This window comes from Carassius carassius, chromosome 28 (assembly GCF_963082965.1).
Source record: "Carassius carassius chromosome 28, fCarCar2.1, whole genome shotgun sequence".
Classification (NCBI taxonomy): domain Eukaryota; kingdom Metazoa; phylum Chordata; class Actinopteri; order Cypriniformes; family Cyprinidae; genus Carassius; species Carassius carassius.
The window spans coordinates 30,416,625-30,439,315 of NC_081782.1; the positions used below are offsets into that span (position 1 = coordinate 30,416,625).

Genomic DNA, 22,691 nt, shown 5'->3' on the forward strand with positions numbered 1-22,691 from the left:
ACATGGTTGAGAATCAATAATGCAAATTCACAGCTTATTATTAAGAGTGTCAGATCATAGAAGGTGCCATTATTCCTTATTACTGTGATGAGGAACTCATGGACCGAATCAGAATACAGAATGGCTGGGCGATATATCTAACGATATGATCATGCTCAGTAATCGCCATTTAGCAGTTATCACGGAATCAGATTTACTGACTAGATGCACATGATCAAATTGTTAGATATATCGCCCAGCCCTAGAATACAGTCATAAAAATTAAATTGATAGTATATAGTATAAAACCAACAATTTATTTGATTGGGCCAATGGTGAGGGCGGTCAAGTGACAGACAGTGCGACACATCAGCTGATCAAAACTGTTTCCAGTTGCATAAAAAATGCAATGCCTCAACAACACTTGGATCATAATGTCAACACTTGATGTTGACACCTGGATCAACCCGAACGAGAACTGAACAAGGGCTACCTGCTAAAGGGCAAAACTGGCTGAAGAAGTAGTCCAACATCTACAACTTGTGACCCTTAACATCGGCAAGCTTACAGGAAATCTCTACAAACTGGCTGATTCATTGAAAACCCGGCCCGTCGATATCGCCTGCATACAAGATATAAAATGGAAAGGCGCTAAGGCGAGAGAGATAGTAGAATGGCATAAGCTCTACTACTATGGAGTAACAAACAACCTAAACAGAGTGGCGATCATCATCAGTAAGAAGCTGTGCGATAACATATTTGAGGTCAGCCGCATCTCCGATCACCTCATGTCAATAAAGTCTCCTGCTACACCCCCCAGATCGGGTGTACTGATGCTAAAAAAGGAGGAATTCTGGCACCTATTCGACGATCACTTTCAATCAGTCAACATCAATGAGCATCTCCTGAATTGGCAGTGACCTCAATGGACATATTGGGGCTTTGCAAGATGGGTATGAGCAGGTACATGGTGGACAAGGCTAGGGGATTTGAAATAAAGAGGGCAGCCAAATTCTCGATTAGATCGAGGCCCACGAAATGCAAATGGGCAAATGTGAAGCCACGAAGGCGAAGAAGGCCTCGTTTAAGTGATGGCCTGTCTCGCAGGCAGCCAATGACTGGCAAGAGTACCAACAACTAAAGTCAAAAGTAAAGAAGGCAGTGGCTACCGCAAAATCCCGTGACTATGCTGACCTCTACACCATGCTTCATACCACCGAAGGGGTCAACCAAATCTACAAACTTGCAAACGCTTGCCATCCCTCGACCCTGGACATTGGTCAAGTAATAAATGTAAAAGACACTGACCACAGAGTCCATTGCGATACCCCCAACATTTTGCAGTGCTGGAAAAAGTACTTTGACTCAACATGCAACGGAAATTTATTTCATCCACTGATCACAAGTGCTGCCCCTTTCTCTGGGATGGAAACGCCGATCAGCCCTGCTGAGGTCTAGCTTGCTATCAAAAAGATGAAAAGCAGAAAGGTCCCCAGACCCAATGACATTCCCTCTGAGGAATAGAAGCTACTTCGACAGTGTTGAAGTCCTCACTCAACTGTTCAACAAGATCATTGACAAGGCTGCCACTCCTTCAGCGTGGGCTGCCAGTGTTACAGTCCCAATCTGGAAAGATAAAGGTGATAGGTGATCGAATTCACCACTTACCGCCCAATCTGCCTGCTCTGCCACACCATGAAGATATTACAGCACGTAATCGACACATGTCTCCAGAAGATCGTCTCCATTAGCCCCAATCAGTGTGGATTTGTTAGAGGAAGCGGGACTACTGATGCAATCTATGCCATCAGACTGTCGATAGAGAGGCACAGAGAGAACCAGCCAGTTCACATGGTCTTCCTCAATTGCGAGAAAACATTTGAATGCATGCCCTGGGACCTCATCTGGCATTCTCTCTGCTTGCATAGTGCTCCCGAAGAGTACGTATCGTCCAATGTCCCGCTGGCCTGTTCAAACCATTCCAGATCACCATCTGCGTGCACCAGGGATCTGCCCTCTCCCCGCTTCTGTTCACCCTTTGCACTGACATGGCCACAGTGGATATTCAGGTGCCTCAGCACTGGTCACTTATCGCTGACGATATCTTCCAAGTTGACAAAATGCTTCGTGGGCTTGAATGTCAAGTGCAAGATTAGAGCAAGCAGATGGACATGCACGGATTGCACCTCAACATCAAGAAGTACATGGCATGGTGCCCACAGTTGACAAGATACGTGAAGGTACATCATCAGAAGCTGCAATGATACAGTGGGAAAACTGTTGTAGCAGAAATGACTCGAACCAGACAAATTAAAGAGTCGATCAGGGGTGTGTTTGAAACACGAGCTGAATTCCTCAGGAAGTCATAAAACATTCTGTGCCACAAGTCCCAAGCAAGATAACCAACCAACCAAAGCTTTCACAGAACAGCTTTCAACATTAACACCACTAGAACAATTACTGACAATTTCAATTCGGAGAAGAGATTTGTCAAATTTGGTGTTCGTAATTGATGAGCAACGCCGGACATCATGTGTAAACCCATGAGAGGTAAACACTTCCATGGACTTCCCCCACCTAGCAGAACCAGACTGAAATTCCTAAGGGGAAAGGGGGCTTTGAACCTCTGGTCTCCACAGAAGTCTTTGTCAAGAGAATGGCAAATAAACTGTCTTTTGTACATATATATGGACCAGAATGAACTCAAAAAGACTTATAAATGAATCAGTCCATCGCTTAACTCCATATTCATTTATATGTAACCCACACATTTGACTATCATGTTATAATCACTTATTGTGTATGTCTTTTAATAACTATGGGATAACTTAAGGATTCATAATCATGTTTGGTATGTTTGTGATGGAAACTGCTTGCTTGAAATAGTCCTGACAATCAAATATTTCTCAAATGTATCATAAATATGTTATAGGAATCATGTCCAAAATTATACCCTGCAAGAGCGGGAAAAATCGGACCACATGCTTGGTAAGATAAACATATGATTTATGATACCCCCGAGCCAAGACTATATCTGATTGGTCAAGACAACATTTGAGGTGTGGCCAACAGGCCAGTTTAAATAGCCAGGACACCATAAAATACCCATAAACCATAAAAACACCAAAAGTTCTAGCCTTGCTTTGGCTATCAGTCATGCCAGCTTTTAGCTTTGCTTCTTAGCTTTAGCTTTTAGCCATGCTGTTTGTCATCACTGTTCTTTGAGCGCGGTTCCAGCGTGCTTCAGCCTGCGCGCCGGTTGCTACTTAGCCACGATGAGAAGAAACAGCAGCTATAGTCTCGTCAAACTTTACTTCTTTTCTTTTCCGTTTGAGAGTTTCATGTTCTGAGTTAAGTTTTGTAACGTCGAGTCTCCGACGCCTGACCTCGGGTGCCCGTTCAACTTCAACCAGGGCACACAACTCCATCTTCAGCCAACGTCCAACTACGGCCTTCCCAAGACGTCACTTCAGCGACTACTGAACTTCCAGCCAAGCAGCGACAACTTTACACAGGCAATGTACCTTCAGACATTTGTGCTGGTGTATCTAATATAATTTTAACCTCATTGAGGAACTCAATGCGATGGTTAATTAAGTGATTGATGGTTGTTCATGTCTATGCAATTTAACGCATTGCTGTAAACTTGGGATTTCACATTTCCATTCTCTTAAACTCATCTTTCCTTAACTTTTGATCTTCCTGCAACTTGTGTGAATGTGTGAGTGCGTGCATTTATGTGTTAGATTAGTTTATATGTCTTAGATTTATCTAATAAAGCCTTATTCATATTGAAAAGAGAAGTATCTTGTGTTTTGTGCTTACAAGTTAATGTCTTAAACTACCGATCTTGTGACTGTGCTAATTGATAGTGTTTTTTTACTATACTTTGGATATTAATATCCAGCGCAGATTTGATGTTAAACGGCTCGTTCAGTGAATCGCAGGGAGTCTCAGTGATCAGCCGTGAAACAGTGATTCTGTTCAAATTCCCTTTAAAATATTAAATGATTCCCTTTGAGCTAAATTGACCTGTTTCCCTTACACTGTCTACCACCTATTACCACCAGGACGACGACTGCGGGGTCAGCCAAAGAAGCCGTGGCTCAAACGTCTGGCGGAGGACATGCACTCAGTCTATATCCCTGATCACGACTTTATGCTGAACCTTGTTTTAGAAATCTCAGCTTTAAATTGACCTGCTCACAGGGAAAATATTAGAGTCTACCTGTCACATGCCACACAATCACAGGAAATGAAGCAGTGCCAGCACCTCAAATTATCCAGCACACCACTTCCTATTCAGTTTCACAGTCAAATGTGTCACACTTGTCAGGTTTTCATCTGTTTGCATGTCAGAGATGAAAAGACTATGTCACCTCAGGCTAGAAGAACAAACCACTCTCACAACAGAAAACTCCTGCGGTGAGCAGCATTAGTCTGCAGTATCACTGCATTGAATAACTCTCAAATAGCATCATAAACTCTTCAAGCAAAAGCAGAAAAGTGTGTTAGAAAAGCACACACATCATTTAAACGAGCACACAATATTCAAACACAAATGTTCTTGATAGATTCCTGTGTGTGAACGTTCATGGATTTTATCCTGTCGTCAGTATCATCTGGCCTCTACTGATGGTAAAATATATACGTAGATTAAAAGTTTTACTAACAGTTTTTGCCAGCATAAACTGTATTTTGGCATTAAAAAAGTACTGTCAGGATTTACAGAGACATGCAGTGAAGAATAAAAAAAGCATGTCTTAAAGCAGGCGGTAATTTGCGCTGATTTTGGTAGATTGTGCTGGTCATTATCTGACTGTGTCTATGTTCTTTAATGTGCACATGGTCAGTAAATCACACACAGAATTTCCCCCCTCCCATTGGTGCTTTTATGGAATTGCACTCTAATGCTAAATTGCCCTGTTTAGTAAATCTGTCCCAGTATGTATTGCATGTAGGCTTGTATATTATGCCTATGAGCATGATATATCTACTAACAAGAAACTCTGCTTTCTTTGAATGAACATTTGGGTGGTGTTATGCAAATCTTCCCACATCGTGATGTAGACATGTGGAGGTGTCTTTTAAATAAGGTGTTTTAGAGGGGCGTGGACAAGTCGTAACTTTTATAAAGAACATCTCTATGGGTTTCAGACTTAAGTCTTTGAAACTTTACAGATCTTCTTTATGCTCCAAGAACTTGTAACACTCAAACTTGAAATCATATCATATGGCCCCTTTAAGACAGGATGGACAGGTGAACTGATAGTCTCATCCCAATCTCTTTCATTCACCTCCTCTTTCTGTTCATTTACTACCCACATAACATCCTCATCCACACAACTGTTTTTGTGTGTGGCACACACAAAATAACAGAAAAGGGTCTCAACGAAATCTGAATGCATGTGAATAATGTGAGGATAGAGTTACACTGCAGTGCATCATCATTCTGCATACAGGAAGTGCATGATCTGAGTCTTTCTCATGAGACTCTTAATAGTGATGTGCAATAAAAGGAAATTATGTAGTTATTTAGTCTGTTTATTTGTTGAATATCTGTCAGATGCTCTATTGAAGAGCTGTGCTCAGTGTGCATAACCAATAAGAAACACAGTGACTTACGGTGTGTTCCAGTCCTCTTGGGAGGTGTGTATTTATGAGTTTGTAAGCTGCAATTACAACATCACTGTTTTGGACCACTTCATTAATCTAAGAATACATTTAATCTAATTATGCACCTACAGAATGATGCATTCAGTGTGTGATAGAGTCAACAGAGGCCCTGTCCCAAGTGGCACACTTATTCTCGCAAACTTATTGTAGTCTGCCGCGTGCGCATGTCCGTTAAGTCCACAAGACCGTAGGGTGTCACATTCAACATTTTAGCATGTGCTCAAGTTCTCATAAGCACCCACTTCACACCCACTGTGCACCCTCGATGCGCTCCGAGCAGACTTCTGCCCGACAGTCAAAGCAGCATCACACCACGAAAGTCTGGACTCTGAGGAAGACTGCAAGGGTTTAAGGTAGGAATTTGGGACAGGGTCAGACACACTAGTGTGTGCAGTCAGGTCCTAATTATCATCCGGAAAGGCATTTTATTTACTTAGGGGCCTACTGTTGCCCTACTTGCCATAAAATGAAAGTAAAATAAACAAATAACATTAAGTTTGTGTTTCTGAATAAATATAGGAGTAATCAATGTAAAAACAAAATTTTTAAGTATGCTTTGGTCAGAAGCTAGGGCTGAACGATTAATCGAATTGCAATCACGATTTTAAACGTTGCGATTAGCTAATCGCAAGAGGCTGTGATGTGAATGTGATATTAATATAAATGTATTGTTTAATTGCTCTGAGTGAGCACACCTTCGTTCTCCCCAATCACCATTGCGCTACCCAACCGCGCATAACGGCCACTTTAAAAAACAAACAGGCAAGAGCGGTGGAGCGGGATGATGGACTCTGCCGACAGTGCAGAGTCAAAACCGTCATAATAGGCGAATTAATATCAAAGAAAAACAGCTTGTCGGTAATATGGTATTATTTTGGCTTCGAAGTGACAGACCCCGAACAGAAAAGGGTAATTTGTAAGAGCTGTTGCAGAATTGTTTCCACGACACGAGGGAATACAACAAACCTCCACCAGCACTTAAAAAAGCACCACAGGAGGAGTGTGTTGCTAAAAAGTTGACTGAAAGTGTTGCCAGTGACACTCAGTCTAGAAGCAAGCAACAGCAAAGTACAATTTCAGAGTTGTTTGCGGCCGTTACACCATATAAAAAAAGTCACGAAGGCACCAGGAGATAACTAGCGCCATAACCCACTAACTCGCTAAGGACATAGTGCCTTTTAATGCAGTGCCCAAAGAGGGATTTAAAAACATTATCCGAATGCTTGATGCTCGATGGGAGATATACATTTCCCTCTCACACATATTTTAGCCGTGTTGCAATCCCACAGCTGTACATTGAATGTAGGAATGAAGCTGAGACGGAATTGAAACACGTGGAATATTACGCCACAACAACAGACTTGTGGTCAAGCCGGACGACCGAACCGTATCTTAGTTTCACTGTGCACTATATCAATTAGGGATGCACCGAAATGAAAATTCTTGGCCGAAGCCGAAAACCGAAACCGAAACACCGAAAGAAATTATGCCAATTATTAGTACCATTGCATTTACTGCTATGACCGTGTACTAACTTTACTAAAATTAAGACATTGCAATAGCATAAATTAAATAAATTATAAAAAAAAAACATAAAAATACATAATTAGAAATTATGCAAATATTTATTAAGCACATTGCAACAATGCACAGTATATAATAAAATTCAAACTAAAAATGTATCCCACTCATCTGTATATTAAATAATAATGTACAGGCCTACTGGCCTGCAGAAAGGTTTTAAAATGAACTGTTCTCTCATAAAAACAAAGTGCATTTAGGTGAAGTGCATTTGAGATTGTTCTCTGTAGGACTAGAAAGTGCATTACTTCTCCAGTAGACTGTTATCACTTCTGGAGATGGGGACTTCAGACAGATAACCATCTAGCTGTTGAGCAGTTGAGCTTGTCATCTGCCTGACATTTGAGGAATATTTGAGAGAGTGTATTTAAATAGGGCCAGGGCATAAATAAACATTTTTATCAAATTAAAGCAGAAATCTAGCAGAAATATGGCTACAATCTCATATTATAGCCAACGTATTATTATTATTTGAGGCACTTTCTTGCAGAATTCCACTGAACACATCAGACACCGAGGGTGCATGCCCCTCATCTGGTGCAGAGAGGCGAGTCTTTTTTCTGTGCTCTGATCTCAGTCTCCTGCGCTTGGAGCTTCTCCGTCTCCACGCGGGTTCTCCGCATCCAGCGCGGCCTGGAGCATTTCTCGTGCGCGCTGCCTTATTTCCGCATCCAAGTAATGGTCTTTATAACGTGGATCAAGCACATTCGCGATGAAGTGCAGAGGATCCGAAAAGATCTCAGTGAGACGTGTGCTGACAGACTCTATAAGACTGTACTTTTCTTTGTTTTCACTTCGTGGTCCGTCTTAATCTCTTTGTTAGGAGACGCTTTAGTGCTGCGAATAAAGGAATAAGAAGAGAGAGAATGTTCTCACTGGTGTGGAGTGAATGTCGCGGGGAGCTCGTGGTCTGCGCTATGCAGGTGCTCGTGCATGTCGCGGTTTCTGTTTGCGTCATCACAACATTTCTGCCGTGTTGTTTCGGTGATAAAAGTCTATCAGCCGAAAACCGAAAATGCACTTTTGGGCCATTTTCGGCCGAAAATTTTCAGTGGCCGAAAATTCGGTGCATTCCTAATATCAATGATGACTTTGAGCTGAAGACTCGCTTTCTGCAGATGGCATACTTCCCTGCAGACCACACGGGACAGAATATTGCACATGGACTAAGGGAATGTTTATCCAGTTGGGACACGAAGAGGGACAGACATGCATAACCACTGATAATGTTATCAAAGCTGTGGAGTTAAACGAGTGGACCAGACTTCAATGTTTTGGCCACAGGCTGCATCTTGCCATTGGTAAGTAGGCCTCTCTAAATGGGTGTGTAGTTAGTTGCAATATGTTTATCTTTAAGTATTGCTTTTGTTTATTAGATGGTATTCTTTGAATATAATCACTTTGAGACAAATCTTTGACAAAATTAACTTTCCTGCTTTATGATTTATATTTAATATATTAATCATATATATGTCATATATTCCATATATTAATTGCATTGCTTTCTGTGAAGCACTTTGCACTTGTTAAAACATTAAGTGTTGTTACATTAAGTCTGGAAAATGTAAAACTGTACCATACACAATATTTTTTTCTTTTTTAGAAAATGGGTGATGCAAGGGTAAATCGGGCAACAGGACTTTGTAAGCAGCTGGTTAGCAATTTCTCACACAGCTGGAAAAAGAAAAATGCTCTGAGTGAGGCAGAAAAACATTTGAATCTGCCAGAGCATTCCTTAATCACAGAGTGTCCAACAAAATATACTTCCCTGCAGACATCTTCTCTAGACAGAAGATGATTGTGAGGGTCTTGGAGCAGAATCAGGCCTTGTCTCAGGTTCTGTCTGAAGACAGGAAGACAAGTCACTTTTTTATGTGCAAGTCACATTTTAAATGCTTACATAAAAATGCCTTATTAATTTTATTTAATTTTTTTAAAGTCCTCTGTTTTTCAGGAGAAGAGGGCTCATCTTAGCACCACAGGTGAAATGCATCAAAGTGCAGCTGAGAAAGAACCATCAACATCCACAGTGAAGAAGGGGAAACGATCACTGGGCAGCTTCTTCAAGAGCACCGCAGTTCCTCCTCCTTCATCTGTGCAGTTGCAGGACACCGCTATGGAAGCTGAGCTAAACAGCTACCTCATGACTCCTGCTAGTGATGGAGCGCAAGATCCCTTGACTTGGTGGAAGGTGCATAAGGTTAACTTTCCAAGGCTGAGCAAACTGGCTCCCAAATACATATGTATACCAGCCACAGGTTCTCCATCTGAGAGACTCTTTAGTGCTAGCGGAAACGTTGTGACGTGAGCACTCATGTCTGAAACCAGCAAAGGTAGACATGTTAGTGTTTTTGGTCAATTTTTTTTTAAAATCTCTACTCAATCAAGTGTTGACTTGGAGTGAAAAATAACTTTTAGCAAGTGTTTGTAAGACTTCAGTTGGAGTTCAGATTTGTTCTGCACTTGATTTCGTAATACCACTTACTGGCAGCATTTACTGCACAAAGAAAATGTTAACAGTATTTGTACTTGAATGTGTGCTGTGCATTGCAATATTTTAAATGCTGGTTATCTTAACAGTCGTGACAGATTTAGTCGTTTATGAATATTTTGTGTAGCATCTGTGATTATTATTTAATGTTTTTAGACGATATAAGCTACAGAAAGTTGAGGTTCTTCGTCAGCCATGCCAGTTTGCTGAATTTTCTATGTTTTGATCATTTTGTGTTTTGTTCGTATAAGCTTGACTACCTCTCTTATTTAAAAGTTAAAAGACCTTGTTTACAGAAAGGTAATGCCATTTTATTTGTGCTTACTGGAAATTGTTTGCTTTAGAGAAAAAATTGTTTAATTACTGGATATTTACTAAGATATTTTAACAAATGTTGGAATAAGTTAATATCTTTTCAGTTCTTTTTTTTTTTACATTGACTGCATTTGAGCAGCAAGAAGCTAACATTTATTGGGTAGAAAGGCACACTGAATCTGCCAGAGAATGTCGAGCTGAAGCTTGACTAAAAAATTAAATCGCAAATCAAATCGCAATATCTGTCAGAAAAATCGCAATTAGATATTTGCCCCAAATCGCACAGACTTATCAGAAGCTATAGCTTACATGAATAAAAATCACAAACATGAAACTTGTAAATTAAAAGAAAAAGAAACATGACCCATTGATAGATGTTAACCTGGAGTGACTCATTTATAATCACTGCATCATCTGATAAAATCAACATGCATGTACAGTAGATGCATGTTAAGCGGCTATGCAACAAACAAAACAACTAACAAAAAGTGCATAATATTAAAAGATGATGTATGCTCATATTTATAATTCCTAACAGTCAGTAAGCAATAGCGGTCTCATTTATAAAACTCATTATAGATTTCATCCTAAAAGTGTACGTAGGCACAAAAGCTAGATTTTGCGTATACCAGAACCTGCGCAAAAATCCTTTTATAAATCCCAGTCAGGGAAGACTGTGTGTACGTGCATCTCCAAACTGACTTCTCTCAGAAATAACCAAATGTGGAGCTTACAACACCTAGTTTTACTATGAATAACCTCATCTGCATATCATTTCTATGCATATTTCCCATCCTTGTGACACCATATTTAACACCGTTTAAGGTTCAAGACATTAAGGAAATATGAGATATGGACTATACATGCTACTTGTGCCATACACAATCTTTATTGCTAAAAATCATCCAGTATTATTGTTATTTTTGAGCATAAATATATAAAAATAAAAATCCCTAAAAACAAAACTGTCTAAAATAGTTTAGAATATAGTTGGTCTCATTCCTTTCCACTGGCCGAACAGTATTTTAATTGTTTTAAACAATCAAAATCAAATTAAATTTATGCAGTTTTGCTGATAAGATGAACATCTTTTAGTTATTTTTAGACCATATTTATTGCAGTGTAAATAGAATTGTCTGACTCAGCGAGTTACTAACAAAGGAGGATTTTAAAAACATGCATATTACCATTGTCTTTAAAATACAGTGGTATTTTTTATAATGTTGTAGAGATGACTTCATAAGTCATCATCACATCCGTGCAGCTGCGGTTGTACAGTAAGCTATTATCATTAAAATATTTTCACATAGCATGAGATCTGCAGTTTAGTTTAAAGATGCTTTATTGTGCATCTATAGCACTCCTCGCTGTCATTAAAACAGCGTGCAACAGGAAAAGTGATCAAGCACATCCACTAAATATGTCTAAATTCATATAATTTTTGTTTAACTTCTGCATAATGACTTTATGTATTTTCAGTGCTTATTTCCATTACTGAGAGTGGCATATTTAATGTAAATGTGTATATAGAAATTAGGGCTGTAGCTATCGAATATTTTAGTAATCGAGTATTCTACCAAAAATTCCATCCATTAATCGAGTATTCGGATAAAATGTGTTTTTGCTTAATAAAAGTGCAATATTAATTATGCAAGAGAAAATAAGACTCCTGGGTCTCTTAAAATGAACAACTAAGTTTCCTTTTTTAGAAAAAAATATTTTTACTTTTTAAATCCATAGAATGCAATGCATACATCAAAAATAAACATTTAATTATTACCCATTGTTTCTCTGTCTGTACTTGTACTGTGAACAATGACAATAAAGTTGACAGATGAATTAAGTGCATTTAAGTGCCATTCAGTTGGGGTTTTAAATAAAACATTTTCTGAGATGCACATTAAACATTAAACACATAAAACATTAATTTAATTTATCTTTTAATTATTGAAAATTAAGCAAACTTAACCTTTTGGTAAACAAAGGGGATTTACTATTAAAAATAAAACATGGAAGAAATGTTGTGTGATTAAACCTTAAAAAAAAATTATGTTAGATTTTTTTTTAGTAGTAGGTTATGTAAATTCTGCTGAACAGTAGTAATACATCTCTGGCAAATACTTGTCTTTAAACTAAACCGGATTTTTATTTTGACGGGTTGACGTACCTTTACAGTTCTGTGTACGTGATGTGACGCTAGTTTTACTCAAATCAAAAGGTCAGATGCTCATGAAGTTACTGTCAGTGCAGTTCTGCAGATGTTGTTCATGTGTTCACGTCTTTAAACTGTAAAATCCGTTTTTATGACTGTTCAAAATCTTTCGATCCGGTGACAATTTCGATACCACAGTTTTGATACCGGTTCCTAACGATACTTTTTTCGATACCATATTGTTTTAAAATCCATTTCAACATCAACACAAATACATTAAACACAAAACTTTTATTTTTCACCTTAATTAAAACAAATTCTGGTAACACTTCACACTCAGGATAACATTATTAATACAACTGGTTGTGCTTTTTGGATAGGGGTGCGCCATTCAGGGGCGGACTGGGACCAAAAAGTGGCCCAGGACTTTCTGGCCCACAGCAGCCCACCACATCATAACGCCAATGCCCCTGTTTTGATGTCATTTGGGGATTTTAACCAATAGGGCAACTGATCCTCTTTGAAAAAAAAAAAGAACAGCAGCTGTTCATTTAGCGACTCCTAGTGAGCGATACATGCTCATCAAGACACAAACATTCGTCTAGAACTCACACTTTGCATTCAGTTAGCAGATCCATACGAATCATGCGTGAAATAGAAGTTTATAAACTCAAACGATAGCTTTATGTGCTTTACAGATTAACTTTAAGTCTTTATTCATTCGAGATGTTCAATAATAGATCATCTCTGGCTCGGTAATACAAGTTCATGATCCGATTAGTGAACCGATGCTTCTTTTGAGTCAAACTTTTAAAATAATCATTTATTTTGTTTAACGAAACCAGTGTGGAAACCAGTGTTTCACAAACTGGATAGATCTGAGGTGCAGGACTCGTTAGTCGTAAAATTCCTAACTTGATTTGCGTTGTTCACTTGCTTGAAGGGGTGAAATGGGTCGTAGTTGATCGTTTGCACTTGTTTCTAAATCTTGCTGATTCAAGCGTTTTAAACAATTTGCACGCGTTCAGAGCTTGCGCGCACTCATTCAAAGCACGCGCTGCGTGGCATTTCAGACAATGCACATACAGAGAATGAATTCATCTTTCTCGTATCGTAACTTCTGAATGAACACATACACACACAATTATATCAAAATAATTGTCTCTGCAAGTATTCTCGTAAACACAGTCGGTTATGTTTTAAGTGAACGTATACAGTGGCCTGCTGCTCAGAGAAATTCGCTGAACCGGATAAATCTGTCTCTCTCTCTCTGTTTTTTAGACGACGTGAAAGGGGGCGTGTTTCAAGATACGCAATAGAGTAGACCAAACTAAACAGGGAGGGAGGGCAAAACACTCATCCAAACAAATGCTTCATTAAACTGGTGGTATTGGCGGCTTTGGTTGCAATACTCATCGCATATGTTGCACTTTGCTGACTCGGCATCCACTTTTATAAAGTGTAGCCACACTTTAGACCTCTTTGGCATTGTAAAACGGAAACGTTTTGAGAAAAAACAACTATACTTGTGTTGTGTGACTGCGAGTATCTTCAGAAATCCCCCCCGTCACGTGACGTGGTGGTGGAAAGCCAATCTCGGCGAATTTAGGTCCTTACATGCACGTATGCTACAAGCTCACACAGACACAGCCGCTTGGCAAAAAAAAAAGACAAAAAAAAACAGCCGCTTGGCTTTTGGAACCGAAATTTGGCACCGAAAGATAAATAATTTTTCGATACTCATAGTATCGAAGTTTTTCATTCGATACCATGAAAGGCATCCAGCCCTAATGACTGGATTCCGCGATTCCCTCATAGGGCCCTAGTTGTGGTATGCCAACTCTCTTGCAATGGACATACGTTTGCCCGCGCCCTCAAATCAAAACACTGTTGACTCCTTGCAGTATGCGATCTGCGCTTGTGTCTCCTTTCCGCTTTGTGGGTGACATAAACACGTTGTGTCACATTAAAAAAAAGTCATTGCGAAAGAACCTGACGTGAGATTTAAAATAAATTAAAAGAGGCTTATCGTTTTAGGCTTATCATTTTTTGTAATCGAGTTACTCGAGGAATCGTTTCAGCCCTAATTGAAATAAGATTTTAAAATCGTTCCTTACTTCATTACTTTTCTCACGCCAGGAAAGAGTGTGTATGCATGGTCTAGAATGTCCGTGAGGTGCGTACTAGGGCTGCACGATTGATCGCATGCAATTGTCATGCGTGTCTCATCAGTAAAGATGGTTCTGTGATTAGCAGTAAATGTCCATCACCTGCTTTCAAATGTAGCTGCACTTAATATACAGAGCCGTAGATCACTGACAAGATACACAAAATCGCATTCAGAACCGCGATAATACGATTAATCGTGCAGCACTAGTGCGTACATATTTATGCCATGTTTATTTTTTATAAATCCTGATTTGTGCGTACAAAATTGCATACGCATTTTCTATGCCTATTTTGTGCGTACGCAACATTTAAAAATGAGACCCCAGGTTCTTGGAAATGCTGTTTTGTACTCATTTATTGACGAGGTTGCTGTGGTACGGTCAGCTAAAGGCGATGTTTCCCTGCCGTTCACAGAACAGACAGAGAGAGAGACGACACTGCGCTGGGAGAGTAAGACCTCGCGCTCGCTGGGCAGCACTGGTAACATCTTCCAACTGAATCAAAGCTAAGGTTTATCTAAAAAACTCTCTAGGTTTGTCAGTATATATATTCTATGAAAAAAAGCAGACCTGTTACCAATGCACCTGCTTACTGTGAACTGTTTCAAAACAGTTTAACGTGGATATTCTATAACATTTACACTTTTTTTTGCCTCTGTCCCAATGTTTTTGGAATGTGTTGCAGCCAACAAAAAGTAAAATTTGTTCATATTTAAAAGGTCAGTGAAAACTTTGCAAATATTTTCTTTGTACTTTTGTCAATTAAATAAAAGTTCACATTGACTCCATTGTGAAAAAGGCCCAACAAAAGTTGTACTTCCTTGTCCAGCTGAGGAAGTTTAATCTGCCACAGGAGCTGCTGAAACAGTTCTATGGGCTAGTTGCACAAGATGGCGCCGGTGAGCTTCAGTGACGCGAGTGTGTGCATACTTATTTCCGGTCTTGCGATGCTCGCATTGGCTGTAAGGGAAACTTACATACGAAACTTGGCTAGATGTATATAATTAATGATATTCAAATTTAACAGCCGATAGTGGTATATCAAAAACATGGGGAAACATCCTCCCTACATTTTGCGTACCTCTGTGTGGAAATTCATCAAGATACAACGCGGAGATTGCGTTATTCTTCTGTTGATTATGCGATCAGCGTCAGGTCCACGGGGATTTCTTCTTTCAAACACAAGCCACTCAAATATGCAATACTTTTCATTTTCGAAGAGCTGGTTTTGTTCTGACTGTTATGTAAGATCAATGTTTCTGACTGTCAAACAAGACGCACAAAGATTTCTGATAAAGCATGTTTTATTAACTTTATTTGATAACATAATTTATAACTAACTGTACAATTAAACGTAATATAATTATGGTTGGTTTGCCTTAAATATGCCTTCATGTGTGTTTTTATCTATGTTTATTTGTTTTGTGAAAGGTCTGCAGCATAAATCATTATCTGTCTAGGAGCAGCCATGTATATTGTTATTCTTTTGCATTAACTATCAGATTAAACAGATATTAAAATTAGTCACGTATTTTTTACTGTGTAAAATAATAAAATATGTTGTGAAAATAACGATGAAACAGACTGATGTATGTGTACAATTGAGAAATGGATACTTCTGAAGATAAATCGCAGCCCACGTCTCACGAGGTAAATATTTCATTAAAAAAAATAATAATAATGCAAACATTTTCGAGAAATAAGTAATTTGTACATTCACATATTTGGTAAGATAAAAATACATTATGTAGCTGTGTATACAAACCATGAGTTCAACTTTCATCTCGTGAACAGTAGGGAACATAGTGTATTTAATTCATTCACCAGACCCAAACATGCACAAGTTTCAAATCCACTGGCTCAGTTAACATTTATAGTATAGTAATAATAGCAGTGTATATCTTATTTGCATTTGAAGTGATATTATAAATCCTGTAAACATATAGAAGGTAATATTTTGACTTCTCCGGTTCTCTGCACTGACGTTTAGCACAACCGGAAATATCTACGCACACACTCGCAAGACCGGAAATCCAAGATGGCGGAGATATGCAACTAGCCCATTCAGCCATCATTGAGTCAAGTCAAGTCAGCTTTATTTATATAGCGCTTTAAACAAAATACATTGCGTCAAAGCAACTGAACAACATTCATTAGGAAAACAGTGTCAATAATGCAAAATGATAGTTAAAGGCAGTTCATCATTGGATTCAGTGATGTCATCTCTGTTCAGTTAAATAGTGTCTGTGCATTTATTTGCAATCAAGTCAACGATATCGCTGTAGATGAAGTCTGTACTGTGTACTTCAATAACTGTCTGGTTTTGGTTCAGCTACAAAATCAGACATCAGAAGACTACAGAGTAGTGTTCGGACTGCTGAAAGGATTATTGGTGCTCCCCTGCCTAAACTTCCAGAGTGAGGAAAAGGGCTCAGAAATATGAAAAAAATATGGCCTGCGCTTCAGAGCCGCAAATACCAGGACAGTCAGGCACAAGAACAGTTTCTTCCCCTAGGCAATCTACCTCAAGAACAGTTAAATGTTCCCCATTTATGCAATAAAAACATGCAATATCCTTATATTTATTTGTTACCTCTCCATCCTAGTACATCCCTGCATCTTACCGAATTCTATTCCATTATCATTTATAGCACAATTGTTAATACACTTATTTATTTGCAAAGGTTTTTTTGTCTATGTGTTGTCTCTGTGTACTGGAAGCTTATATCACTAAAACTGATTCCTTGTATGCGAAAGCACACTTGGCAATAAAGCTCTTTCTGATTCTGAAAATGAACAAATCCCAGATTCTTTTTTTACAAAACACCCTGACTTCTCTGGAATTGGTGTTGTACCTTCCTGCAGATCTCCACCCCTGATCAAACACACCTGTCTGTAATAATCAAGTGCTCCTTCAGATCCTAATTAGTTGCTTCAGTTGTGTTTGATCAGGGTTGGCACTGAACTCTGCAGGAAGATAGACCTCAGGAACAGGGTTGGCCTCCACTGATATATACAGTGTGCAGATTTAATAATTAATGTTTTGTTTTTTTGTTTTTTCAAAAGAATTATAAAACTTAAACACAAGGAGCTCTAAAAGATTTTCTGAATTTAGCTTTAGAACATCTACAAATGTTTAAACTTTAAATAAAATGTCACGGTTACCACTGCAAAAAAAAATGCAGTGATTGATTTATTGATTCTCTGCAGAGGAGGTAAACTATATCTCAGTATTTTCTGGGATTTTATTGATAATGATAATTAGGCAATATTTTGCTGAGTGTGTTGTTGTGTTGGCATCATTTAGGACCACTGTGGACAGATGACTCTTAAAGTTTTTTATATTATTCATATTCCCAGAGTCCCGGACCTCCCAAAATATATACTTGGGGGATCCACCAGTTTTTCAATAAAACTTTAATACCTGAAACATGAAACTAGTGAAAATGAGAATTAAATGAAAAGTTTTGATTCCTGTATTAAATTTAGACCTGGGGCTCGTTCTTCGTACGTTGCTTTATTACATCCGAGATCAAATGACACATCCAAGATGATTTCATCGTGCTAATCATAATCCGGCTAATTGAGTTCTTCGAACACACCTGTTGTTTATGATTAGTATCGCTGGATTGAGTTATCTGAGATAACTGCGCGTTCACGCGCTGGCTTAAAAGGGGATATGTATCGATAGTAGAAGCATTGATCAGCAACGCTGCTATTGGCTGCTCAGCGTGGCCAAAGAGCGCGCACAGTTTTTCTCCTCAGCAGAGCAAGATAGTCAAAGTTGATTCGGAATTTTAATGTTTAATCAAAACGCCAGGGAACACTTCAAAGTCTGCAAAAGCCAGGAGAGAGGGCTGGCAAAAAGTAGCAGACAATTTAAATCCGTTAGAAGTGACCATGTTATATGTTTTTTTTATCACTTATTAGCCTATATTTTTGTATTTTAATAATTGCATAATTATTTTGTTCATTGTAATGTCAGAGTCACCACACTAGAACATGGGAACAAATAAAAGTGAAGTACAAAATATTCTACATGGTATTTTTTTGTTATATTATAGTCTCTTCTCTTCTATAAAAGGCACTGTTAAATAAATGGTTGTCTGTTTATAATAGCAACCAAGAAAAAGGCTGAAAAAATAGAAAAGATCTTAGTAGCCTACACTGTAAAATATTTTGCTGCATTAAATTAAGGCTGTATAGTCATTTCAACTGTTCAATCTTGAGTAATGATGAATTGCTTTGACTTGTGAAAGTGAAAACTGATAAACTTATGTTAATGTAAAACTATTTATTGAAGAAGAGTTCAAAAAGAGTTATTGATCACATTTTTCCCAAGTGTAGTTCATTGTAATGACATTGTGTTTTCCTCTTTTGTGCACTTTTACATAATACACCAACACTTGTTAACTTAAGTGGACATTTTCTAACTTTCCAAAGGAAAGAAAGTATAAGACTTTGTAATGTCTATTTGTTTCCATTGCACTGGACAGTGAATAAACCCTCTCAGATAACTGTCATATGGAGGAACTAGCCTACCTGCAAGTGCATAATAACTTTACTTAATTTATACTTGTATGCTTTATGGCTGCAGTATAAGTTGCAGGATTCCACATCTACAGAAATGCCTACAGAATAGTCTGCACAGACAGAGGAGACATAGGCCTACAGGTGGGCAGTGTATAGCCAACTTTTCCTTTTTATTTGTTGCATGAGGCATGTGTCTAATATCTCTTGTTGCAGGCACTTGACCACTGGCTTTTCTTTACAAAGAACAATTGAAATAAAACTCAAGGAACTAAGCATATTTGTCTTTTATTAAACATTTAATGAAAAGTGTTTTTTTGGCAATGTTGTGTAATATGGCACATGCAACAAGGCCACATTAAGGTCACAGGCCCTGTCAGGTGTGCAACCCTCAGACTTTTCAGACACTGAAATCTTCCCTTTAGATAGCCAAAGTTAATCTCATTGTGTGCCCTTGTCCTGGAGCTGCAACTGGTTTGGGTCAGGGAATGGGGTCATAAAACACCTGTCTGCAGTGAAAGTGAAGTGACATTCAGCCAAGTATGGTGACCCATACTCAGAATTTGTGCTCTGCATTTAACCCATCCGAAATGCACACACACAGAGCAGTGAACACACACACACACACTGTGAGCACATACCCGGAGCAGTGTTCATCATTTATGCTGCGGCGCCCGGGAGCAGTTGGGGGTTCGATGCCTTGCTCAAGGGCACCTAAGTCGTGGTATTGAAGGTGGAGAGAGCACTGTACTGCTTTACAAAAAAAAAATGCTTTACAACTTTGGGTCTAAAGTGGCTTGGAAATGTCACCAAAAAAAACTTAAACTGTTTTTTAAACCTAAAAGCACCAGGCAAACTCCGAATGGCACGACAGACAGCACTTTCCATCAAGTTCTCCGCATCTCCAATAGTAGGCTATAAAGGAAAGAGCCAATCGCAAATAATCTTAGGGTACAGTTTGTTCTGTAGTTAAAGCCCGACTCCGACAAGTCGAAAATAAATGTGCCTTTCCAACAAATTAATAATGTAAACGACAATCTCAAGAGTCACGAAAAAAAAAAAAAAATTATATATATATATATATATATATCTCAGAAAGTGCACTATCGCACTGGACTTCCCGTATCATCTCCGTTTATGAGCCGCAGTCTAATCCTGTTTACATGAAATAAGCTGCTCGCGAGCAGGTTTAAGATTGCGCACCTGTTGCTATGACAGCAAGTCCGGGATGAGCTTCGAAGAACCAAACGATCCAAGATCATGCCAAATCGTCAACAATCAAATACAGCTAACTGAGTTAGCGACGTACGAAGAACGAGCCCCTGCTCATGTTACATATTTTATTTTTACGCGTTTTAACAACATTGCTCATTATAACCAATCACACAAGATTCTGTTGAGCTTAGGAATGGAGTGGCCAATCAGAGGCATTCAGATTGATTCCTAAGTCAAGTCACTTATATTGTCACATCACAGCACATGTGCCATGGTGAGTGAAACTCTTTCTCATATTATTCTTTCTCACATTATGAAATTCTCATAATTAACAAAGTGCAGATATATATACGATGTAAGAGATTCATTTATCATACAGTGTATATCAATTCATATAGTTTATCAATATAACTCGAAGTGTGCTGTTTTTCTGCAAAAATCACAAATTTGATATTGCTTTTATACGACAATTTAATAAACAAGAAGTCAATATTAAGTTTTAGACAATATATTGCCTATTTTTGCTCTTATTTCACCAACAAAAATGTTTCCAAACACATCCACAGCACTGTTTTGTGTCTCTGAGCACCATGACAGTGTCTCCTGAATTAATCAACCGTTTAAATGAGCAATGACTTTTAATTTCACATTTAAAGTATATTTTCATTGTTTTTAAAATAAATTCAAATGTCAGTATTCAACGTTTTAGGATTCAAATTTTAAAACATTATTGGTGCATCTGGTACTGCAGATTAAAGCACCCCAGTGTAAATCCATCTAAAATACACTTCAGATGCAGCTTTTAAGTTTCCTCTGCACTGCAAACATGATTTCTGTTAATTATGATCGTTTTTCCTTTTGTAAAAGCACCAAATATCTTATTTTTCTAATTGACTTTATTGATTTAATATAAGAAATTGACGCAAAGATAATGCACACTTCTAGAAAGAAAAATGGCTTTATAAAGGTAAAAATGCCCAGGGTAAAAATATCTTTAAACTTGTTGGAAAAGATATATATATATAATTTTTTTTTTCACAGCTGTGAACTGACCAACACAGAATATGAAGAATATCAAAAACTTTAGGAGTCAGCTGTGCACGGCAGTCCTGCAACACAACACATTCAGCAAATGATCATCTTATTAACATTATTGATAAAATCCCTAAAAATATGGAGATATAATTCTGGTTAGGGGGACCCCCAAGAGCTCCAACTGTTTGGTCTCCATTACAACATTCTATAAAGATCTTTTGTGTTCAGCTGATGAAAGAAACTCACACAGGCTTGGAACAACTTCAGGGTGAGGTTTTTAACTGAACATTAATTTTTAGGTGAACTTTCCCTTCAAACCTAGCATGCTCATGTTACTCATGTATAACACCTGTACTAGCGTTTGCTTACAAACGTCTTCCAACCCTACTGGCCAATGTCATATTAAATTATTAATATTCATAAGCAGAGCCCTTTTACTGATAGATTCGCACCAAGAGGCTTGTTTCAGTTCCTACATAAGCTCAATTTGACTAGATCATCGTGAACTTTGGGCTTATCGTTTGAAATACAGTTGTCCGATAGAAACACTGTGTCTAATGGAGACGCGTGTGACCGGTGAAGACGAGGTCAGTGCGACTCTGAGACGCGCTCGTGCAGCTCCGTGCATCGCTCGGTTCTGAGAGGTTATCGCTGGAATACACTTAATGTATGTGAGTGACTAACTGCTGAATCCTGACTGAATCATTACTCCTCCGGAACAGCAGTGTTATTACTGCGTTACTTTCGGTTCCGCGCGCTCTTTGTTTGCGCGGAGCGCGTGGAGCAGAGGGTGATGTTAAAGCGGCTTGATGCAGCAGTTCTCCGCCGACACTCACCCATCGCTCAGCGGCGTCGTTTCTCCGTGATGCGCCATGTGTGCCACCATTATTCGCGCAGCGACAGCCGCACAGTCCCAACGGTGTTTCCGCGAGCTGAGGTTTGCAGATGAGAGACGATAACGTCCGTCAAAGCGGAGCCCATTCATGCACACACTGACACACACACACACACACACACACACACACACACACACACTAGTGTTTCCGCGACTGGCAGCAGCAGGAAGTGGCGGGAACTTGAGCTTGTTTACTGCAGATGTCCATGTCAGCAGAAGCCATGACAGAGATCAAATTACTAAAACAGAAGTATTGCTAAATAATCTACACACTAAATAATAACAAAATCCAAAGTTTTGCGTGGTTTTGTGCAGTAGTAGGCTATATTGGTGTAAGAGCAGAGGACCCCTAGAGGTTAGAACAGTTAACACTTTTTGCTCCAAGTCTGTAACATTTTGCGCTTTTGTCTCAGTTCTCCGCTGCAGATGAACTAGTTTAGAAGACACATTATCGTAATGTTAATCAGTGTCGAGAATCAGCTGTTGCTAACCTTCCTCACTGCCAGGTGAAACACTAGGCTATGGATATCAGTTTAAATTCGGAATCATTTATTATTCACTTATAACATTATACTTTTTCATTACACACATTTTCAGAAAATATGCTACTTGTGATTAAATGCAAAATTAATAGGCATAGTATTAAACCTGAAA

General features: G+C 38.7%; 1 protein-coding gene across 4 annotated transcripts in view; it reads right to left on the bottom strand.

Annotated features, from left to right (window-relative positions):
* The window catches only part of si:dkeyp-97b10.3 (NACHT, LRR and PYD domains-containing protein 1a allele 5), a 36,504-nt gene extending 14,312 nt beyond the window's left edge, over positions 1–22,192 (bottom strand). For 2 of the 4 annotated variants that reach the window (XM_059514991.1, XM_059514988.1), the window contains exon 1: positions 21,979–22,191. In XM_059514991.1, the coding sequence (XP_059370974.1) occupies positions 21,979–22,127 (149 nt within the window). In that variant the 5' untranslated portion in view covers positions 22,128–22,191. Of the gene's footprint in view, positions 1–21,978 lie in introns of all 4 variants that reach the window. The other 2 variants (XM_059514989.1, XM_059514990.1) reach the window with 2 other exon arrangements.
* Between the last annotated feature and the right edge of the window lie 499 nt (positions 22,193–22,691).